We start from the raw sequence: 8,354 nt of genomic DNA on the forward strand, positions 1-8,354 counted from the left end.
GTCATTTTTATTTATTTTTTAGGCTTTCTAACAATGTGCCTAATGCCAACATCCCGTGATGCCACTTGTTCGACCAAGTATGCCATATCCTCGCTCGAGTAATCCGGAGGAATTGAGAAGATTTCAAGAAACTGGCCAGGTTGATTTATTTTATTTTTAAAAATATTTCATTTCAATGTTTCTAACACCTTGCCTACTTATAGCATTCGACTGGAAAGATCCCCAACGCGCAAGTGAGTCATCAATTATGCCTAATAGTGTTGACTTTGAAATTACTAACGGTATGACATTTTGATTAGTGTGCGTTAACATTAACATCTTGTTTATATTATATAAAAATCATACTTTTTTCATTTTCAGAACCTTCATCCGAGGTAATTAAAGAGACGGAGGCTGAGGGGAGTAAGAAAGTCTCGAATGATGATGAACGAGTTGAAGTACTGAGATGTGGTATGGAGTTTTCCAATGAGAAAGAGCTTATGGCATATTACAAACGATATGCCAAGCAAGCGGGTTTTGGTGTGAAGACATTTAGGACAAAGAGAGACGTACATGGGAATGCGACATATGTGACAATTGGGTGTGCGCGTGCCGGCAAGTACATGCCTAGCCACAGTAATGTCTCCAGGCTACGACCCACAACTAAAACAGGATGTAATGCTAAGGTAAATGCTAAACTTGCGAATGGGGTATGGGTTTTGACAACTATTGAGAATACTCACAATCATAGTACAGTCAGCCCAAAGAAGTCTAGATTTTTTAGATCTCATAAGTGTTTAGACGAATACAGCCAAAGGATGCTCGATTTGAATGATAGGGCAAGTATTCGAATGAACAAGAACTTTGGGGCACTGGTTCAAGATGCAGGGGGTTTGAGAATCTTGATTTTTAAGAAAAAGATTGTTGCAATTTTATTGATAAAGCCAGACACTTACGGTTAGGTAAAGGGAGTGGCCAAGCACTTGGTGAATACTTTGAAAGAATGAGGGAAATGAATGATGGTTTTGTTTCTGTCATGGATGTCGATGATGAGGGAAGATTACGAAATGTGTTCTGAGTTGACGCACGAAGTCGAGCGTCATATGAGTATTTTGGGGATGTTATCACATTCGACACGACGTACCTAACAAATAGGTATGGTATGCCTTTTGTTCCATTTGTTGGTGTAAACCATCATGGGCAGTCAATCCTGCTAGGGGCTGGATTAATGTCCAACGAGGACACAAGTACATTTGAATGGTTGTTTCGAGTATGGCTAAAGTCCATGAATGGTCGGTCGCCCAAAGCCATCATAACCGACCAAGATCAGGCAATGAAGAATTCTATAGCCACTGTATTTCCAGACAGTCGTCATAGATATTGTCTCTGGCATATCATGCGGAAATTGCAAGAGAAATTAGGATCCCACTCCCAATTCAACTCAGGGTTGAAGTCTAGCATTCAGAGTGCATTATATGATTCACAGAATTGCGCTGAATTTGAAGACAAGTGGGGGCAACTACATCATAAGTACGATCTTCAGAATAATGCATGGTTGCAAGGGTTATACGAGGAGAGGTATTTCTGGGTACCAATTTATTTGAAGAGTGTATTTTGGGCTGGCATGAGCACGACACAGCGTTCTGAAAGCATAAATACTTTTTTCGATGGGTTTGTGCATTCTGGTACAACTTTGAAGGAATTCGTCGATCAATTTGACAATACTCTCAGAAAGAAGGTGGAGGTCGAGGCGATAGCTGATTTCAATTCTCTTAACCAAACAATCTCATGTGTATCCCCATCTGACATTGAGAAATAATTTCAAACAGTGTATACAAATGCTAAGTTTAAGGAGGTCCAAAAAGAGGTGTTGGGGATGATTATGTGTAATTGCACCCACGTTAGTACCCAGGGATGCATATCCACATTCGATGCTTTAGATCAAGTTTCTATCGATGACCATGTCAAAACATTTAAATACTCAGTTTACTATAATGAAGAGGAGTGCAACATTAAATGCACGTGCCAGTTGTTTGAGACAAGGGGCATTCTCTGTAGGCATGCATTTAGGGTATGTAATATGAAGAACATTACGTTGATGCCCGAAAAATATGTATTGGATCGATGGAGGAAAGACATTAAAAGGAGATATACATTGATAAAAAGTAGTTATGATGACTTGCGGAGCAATGCAGACGCACAGAGGTATGAGGTTGTGGTGAAGAGATGTTTGAAATTAGCGACTCGTGTATCTCCAAGTGATTACCATGTCGATGCATTCCTGCGCGTTTTCGATGACTTTGAGAAAAAAATTGGAAGTTTAACACTTGAATCAAAATCCAGCTCAACCAAGGTCAAAGCAAATGTCGTCGCAGACAAGGGTAAAAAAATATTAAGTCCCCACGTTATCCGGGGGAAAGGGAGACCCCCAACGAAAAGAAAGGTTTCGGCTGTGGAGAAAGGAGCAACGAAAAGGAAGAAGAAACAAGTACCTTTCATGCCGCTTCGATTTTATTGTATATACTCCTTTCTAATATATGTCTATTTTTCTCTGTGATTTTAGACTTACAAAAAAATATTTGATGATGAATCACAATTGCGTGACCTTTCGGAATCTCAAATTAACACTGTCACACAACCAATGCCATCGGGCAATGAGGAGGTGTGAGGTTTTGCTTATTTATAATTGTTTATACCTTCATTTTCGAAAGTTATTATGCACGTGGTATTGAATATTATTTGTGTTGTTTCAGATGTGTGACCATATTGATACGTTGTAATTCCATGGAGTTGCCTAATTCAGATAATGTATGAAAATTTTACTTATTAGTATTCTGGTCAATTATTAGTGTGCACTATTATTAACTAGACTTGCCAATATTTCTTTGCAGCATCGTCTGACTAGACAGAGGCTTGAGAAGATTTTTTTGCAGCATCTAGCATGTGACTAGACTTGAGAATTCTTTTTTGGGAGCTTGTGTACATGCCGCTTTTCAAACATGTGCAGAATTTTTTGTGGACATAACTATTGACAGCTTGTGTGGATAAACATGGCTAGATTGTGTATATGCTGTTTGTGGCTAGTTGTGTATAGCATGGCTAAATATTGGCAGCTTGTGGATAAACATGGCTAAATGTTGTGGATTGTGTCCAGGTGTATGCGTGTGGATTGATGGAGGGAGTTGCACAAATGTAGCCAGCACTTATTTGGTGGAGAAATTGGCTTTAACTACCTTGAAACATCCTCAACTTTACCGGCTTCAGTGGCTGAATGAATGTAGCGAAATCAAGGTGACAAGACAAGTGTTGGTGGCATTATCCATTGGCAAATATGAGGATGAGGTGCTTTGTGATGTGGTTCCTATGCACGCATACTAGTTACTACTAGGAAGACCATGGCAGTATGATTTGAGGGTTACTCATGATGGATTCACAAATAAGTATTCTTTCACTCTTAAAAGGCAAACTATTACTCTTGTGCCATTAACTCCAAAACAGGTCAGGGAGGACCAATTAAAGTTACAAAGATCAAATGAAAAAAAAAGGAAAAAGAAAGGAAGGCCGAAACTGAAAAAAAAAAAGAGTTTAAGAAAAAAGGAGAGAAAAACATTGATCAGAGTGAAAAAGAAAGAGAGAGGATTTCGGCCATAGTGAGAGCAAGAGAGGAAAAATTCAATTACATCGCAAAAAAAAGTGAGATCAAGAGAGCATTATTTTCACACCAGCCCCTTATTGTACTCATGTACAAGGAGGCTCTTTTATGTACTAATGATCTCGTCGGTGCTTTGCCGAGCGATATTGTTTCTCTTTTGCAGGAGTTTGAAGATGTCCTTCCTGAAGAGGTACCTTATGGTTTACCTCCAATCCGAGGGATTGAACATCAAATTGATTTCATACTTGGTGCATCAATTCCAAACCGACCTGCTTATAGGAGTAATCCCGAGGAGACCAAGGAACTTCAGAGGCAAGTAAGTGAATTATTGGAGAAGGGGTATGTGCGTGAAAGTATGAGTCCTTGTGCGGTTCCGGTGCTATTAGTTCCAAAGAATGATGGAACACGGAGGATGTGTTGACTGCCGAGCCATCAACAACATAACGGTAAAGTATCATCATCCCATTCCTAGATTAGATGATATGCTGGATGAATTGCATGGTTCTTGTGTCTTTACAAAAATTAATCTTAAGAGTGGATATCATCAGATTAGGATGAAAGAAGGTGATGAATGGAAAACTGCTTTTAAGACTAAATATGGTTTGTATGAGTGGTTAGTGCTGCCTTTCGGTTTAACTAATGCTCTGAGCACATTTATGCATTTGATGAACCATGTTTTGCGAGCATTTATTGGCAGGTTTGTAGTTGCGTATTTTGATGATATCCTAATCTATAGCAAAAATTTGGAAGAACATGTAATGCATTTGAAATCTGTTTTGGAAATTCTAAGGAAAGAAAGGTTGTTTGCTAACCTCAAAAAGTGCAACTTTTGCACGGATAAGCTTGTATTTCTTGGTTTTGTTGTTAGTAAGAGAGGAATTGAGGTGGATGAGGAAAAGGTGAAGGCTATCCATGAGTGGCCAACGCCTACAACAATCAGCCAAGTGAGGAGTTTCCATGGCTTAGCTAGCTTCTATAGACGGTTTGTGCGTGATTTTAGTAGCTTAGCCGCCCCTCTCACTGAAGTCATCAAGAAAAATGTGCCGTTTAAGTGGGGGAAAAAACAAGAAGAGGCATTTAGTCTGATAAAAAAAAAAGTTAACTAATGCACCTTTGCTTGTTTTACCTAACTTTGCTAAAATTTTTGAAATTGAGTGTGATGCTTCAGGAATAGGTATTAGAGTTGTTTTGATGCAAGAAGGCCGTCCAATAGCTTATTTCAACGAAAAGTTGAGTGGGCAGCCCTAAATTACCCCACTTATGATAAGGAGATGTATGCCTTGGTGAGGGCTTTGGAAAATTGGCAACACTATTTATGGCCATAGGAATTTGTGATTCACACAGATCATGAATCTTTGAAGCATTTGAAAGGACAGCAAAGGTTGAACAAACGCCATGCTAGGTGGGTGGAATTCATTGAAACATTTTCTTATGTGATCAGATACAAGCAAGGTAAGGAAAATGTGGTGGCTGATGCATTGTCCCGAATGTATACTTTACTTTCCATTTTGGATACAAAAATGCTTGGCTTTGAACACATTAAGGATTTGTATGTTCAAGACTCTGATTTTGGTGATGTGTTCAAAGCATGTGAAAAAGTGGCGTTTGGTAAGTTTTATAGGCATGATGGATTTTTATTTCGGGAAAATAAACTGTGTGCCTATATGTTCTTTGCGTGAATTGCTTGTGAGAGAAGCTCATGGTGGTGGTTTGATGGGTCATTTTGGTGTAGCTAAGACTTTAGAAAATTTGCATGAACATTTTTTTTGGCCTCATATGAAACATGATGCGGAAAGAATCTATGAGAAGTGTATCACGTGTAAACAGGCTAAGTCTAAGTTGAAAGCCCATGGTTTGTACACCCCTTTGCCAATACCTAGTGAACTTTGGACCGATATTTCTATGGATTTTGTTTTAGGTTTACCTAGGACTAAGAGAGGGAGAGATTCAGTTTTTGTGGGGGTAGATAGATTCTCCAAGATGGCAGACTTCATTGCATGTCATAAAACTGATGATGCATCACATATAGCTGATTTGTTCTTCAAATAAATTGTTAGGATACATGGTATGCCTAGGACCATTGTTTCTGATAGAGATGCGAAGTTTTTGAGTTACTTTTGGAAGACTTTGTGGGGAAAGTTGGGAACTAAGTTGTTGTTTTCTACTACTTGTCATCCACAAACGGATGGACAAACTGAAGTAGTGAATAGAACTTTGTCTTCTTTGTTGCGTGCTATCATTAAAAAGAACTTGAAAACATGGGAAGATTGTTTGCCACATGTTGAATTTGCTTACAATAGAAATATACATTCTGCAACTAAGTTTTCACCATTTGAAATTGTTTATGGCTTTAACCCATTGTCACCTTTGGATTTAACATCTTTACCTTTGAGTGAACGTGTGAACTTAGATGGCAAAAAGAAGGCAAAATTTGTAAAGATGATTCATGAAAAGGCCCGGCAGAACATTGAAAGGAGGATTAAACAATATGTCCATCAAGCCAACAAGGGACGCAAGAAGGTAGTGTTTCAACCAGGAGATTGGGTTTGGTTGCACTTAAGGAAGGACCGTTTTCCGGAGAAACGACGTTCAAAACTCCTACCTCGGGGTGATGAACCATTTCAAGTAGTGGAACGCATCAATGATAATGCCTACAAGCTTGACTTACCAGGTGAGTATGGTGTCAGTGCAAGCTTTAATGTTGCAGATTTGTCTCCTTTTGATGTAGGTGATGATTTGAGGACAAATCCTTCTCAAGAGGGGGAGAATGATGCAAACCAAGGAGCTAGACATGCTTATCATACGAGTGGGAATGTAGCTGAATTTGTACAAGACCCTTTGTCGCTTCCTAGTGGCCCAATTACAAGACTTAGAGCCAAACGTTTCAAGGAAGCACTAAATGGGCTAATCCAAGAGAATTGGGCTGATTCTAAAAAGACCAAGATTGGCTCAAATAATAATCAAGGCTTAGTCCATGTTATCAAAGCAATTGAAGAGGCTAATTAGCAAGCAGAAACATGATGCATGGTCTGACCATTAAAGGAAGTGAATTTGTTGAGTTTCAAGGATATTAAATAGGAGAATGAACAAGGTATTGGCTGGGTATGTTAAATACATTAAATCTAGTCATTTAGTTATTTTTGGCTGCCTCTAGAAGTCCAAGAGGCCCAAAAAAACGTGAGGCATGTTTATGTTAATATTTGTGTTGTTTTTAAAGCTATAGTTATGACTTTTCCTATTCTTGGAGGGTTGTTCCTAGTATATAGAAGGGCATTTCGAGTTTTATTATCAGATTTGGAATTTCAAAAGCTTATTGTCTATGTGAGGTCTTGTGTTCCTCTTGGTTCTTCAAAGAACTCTTTGAACTTATCAAGTTAATCTTGTGGCGTTCAAGCTCCAAACTTATCACCTTGATTCTGGAGAGACTCTTAAGATTTCTTGGTGTGGCGTTTCAATCCTTCGTAGTCTTGGTTTTCATCTAGTTGGGTGACTGGTCGAGGCTCAACAAATCTTGTCTATACGATCTTGGGGTTCCAAGCCATCATTGTTATCGGGTTTCATCACAGTTGTTGGTGGAGTTCATATTAGCAAGTGAAGAGGTGCATTGGAAATGTGGTAGCCGAAATCCTAGGGGCATATTTATCCTTTGACACAAGAGTCCATTCATCTAATCTTCTAGAAGCGTAACACATGCTTGACACTTGGCAAATTCTAACAAAAATCCAAAATCCCATGTGCCCCTTTTTGGTTTCCCCTACATCATTCCTAGAGAAACTTCCTTCCTTTTCCCTAGGCTTCCCTTTCCAAAGAATCTACCTTGGAACTCGAAATAAGGCCAAAACAAGGTTCTAGGCGTGTGGAAAAATGGGTTGGCAGAAAATTCTTTAGTCTTCCTAGGTTCCTTATGTCCCTTGATTCTTTTAGAAGGTTTCTAGTATGTTTACAAGTGGCAAATCCTCTAGGGTAGGCGTGCAAGCCACCTTTTGGTATTTCCCTACACTTCTCTCTCCCCCTTAGCCCACTGTCAAGACCAGATTCATAGTGCAACACATATATGACACATGGCACTAGTGACTAAGGTTTAGACCATGGACCTAAAGCCAATAGGCCTGGTTTTCTAAAGAGGGCCGAAAATCACAAGGCAATCTAGGGCCACTCCCCTTTTGGGCTCAAATCGCTAAATCAAAGATTAAGGCCTTCCAAAATAACTAAGGCCTTCCAAAATAACTAAGGCTCTCAAAACGTCATGGCAACCCAAAACGAATTCTATGGGCCATGTTTAAACAAACTCGGGTCATAACATCATCCATTTTGGCCCAAATGTGTATAATTTAGGCCGAGTGCTCTAGCAGAAATGGGTAACTTCTGCATCATCTCTAATGTATTTACATTAGGACTTGGGGTCGACTCTGGTTTGACCTATTCAAGTAATATAGCACTAGATTGTAACTTACTTGTGCCTAGATGCCAACTACTCAACCTCTAGTTTCTACACTTTGCTTACTGGGATATGGACCTAACATATTCGTTTCATTTTTTTTTTCAAATGGAAGGTCGTCATCAAAATCAAATGCTCATGAAGAGAAAAAGGAGATTGGTTCAGCCTCTGCTCATTCAAATAGATTATTCATTAAGCACAAATGGGCGGGGGAGTTTGCTATAAAATTAAAATATAACTTCCAAGAACTGTTGTTGGAAGTTTGATGTTTATTTGTTTGTTTGT

The 8,354-nt window shown here is 39.1% G+C and overlaps 1 protein-coding gene across 6 annotated transcripts; it reads left to right on the plus strand.

The window, feature by feature from the left end:
• Position 1: 1 nt before the first annotated feature.
• LOC121241993 (protein FAR1-RELATED SEQUENCE 4-like) lies at positions 2 to 3,147 on the plus strand. Of its 6 annotated transcripts, XM_041139866.1 has the most exons (5): positions 2 to 139; positions 204 to 281; positions 361 to 2,467; positions 2,543 to 2,641; positions 2,733 to 3,147. In XM_041139866.1, the coding sequence occupies exons 3-5, from the start codon at positions 1,856 to 1,858 to the stop codon at positions 2,757 to 2,759; spliced, it is 738 nt and encodes a 245-aa protein (XP_040995800.1). In that variant the 5' UTR covers positions 2 to 139; positions 204 to 281; positions 361 to 1,855; the 3' UTR covers positions 2,760 to 3,147. The 6 variants fall into 6 exon arrangements, 4 of the variants coding, with proteins under 4 accessions (XP_040995800.1, XP_040995798.1, XP_040995802.1 ...); XR_005935867.1 differs by having other exon boundaries at positions 2 to 281; positions 361 to 2,641; positions 2,733 to 2,787; positions 2,871 to 3,147; XM_041139864.1 differs by having other exon boundaries at positions 2 to 281.
• Positions 3,148 to 8,354: the final 5,207 nt, after the last annotated feature.

Source organism: Juglans microcarpa x Juglans regia, chromosome 8D (assembly GCF_004785595.1).
Source record: "Juglans microcarpa x Juglans regia isolate MS1-56 chromosome 8D, Jm3101_v1.0, whole genome shotgun sequence".
NCBI classification, from domain to species: domain Eukaryota; kingdom Viridiplantae; phylum Streptophyta; class Magnoliopsida; order Fagales; family Juglandaceae; genus Juglans; species Juglans microcarpa x Juglans regia.

What these genes read in the sequence shown, in the direction of transcription:
- LOC121241993 (XM_041139864.1), top strand. Translation starts at nt 1,856, where the DNA reads ATGATTATGTGTAATTGCACCCACGTTAGTACCCAGGGATGCATATCC. An exon ending in CGAAAAGGAAGAAGAAACAA is followed by an intron (nt 2,468 to 2,542) that starts GTACCTTTCATG and finishes CTGTGATTTTAG; the next exon opens with ACTTACAAAAAAATATTTGA. An exon ending in TGCCATCGGGCAATGAGGAG is followed by an intron (nt 2,642 to 2,732) that starts GTGTGAGGTTTT and finishes GTGTTGTTTCAG; the next exon opens with ATGTGTGACCATATTGATAC.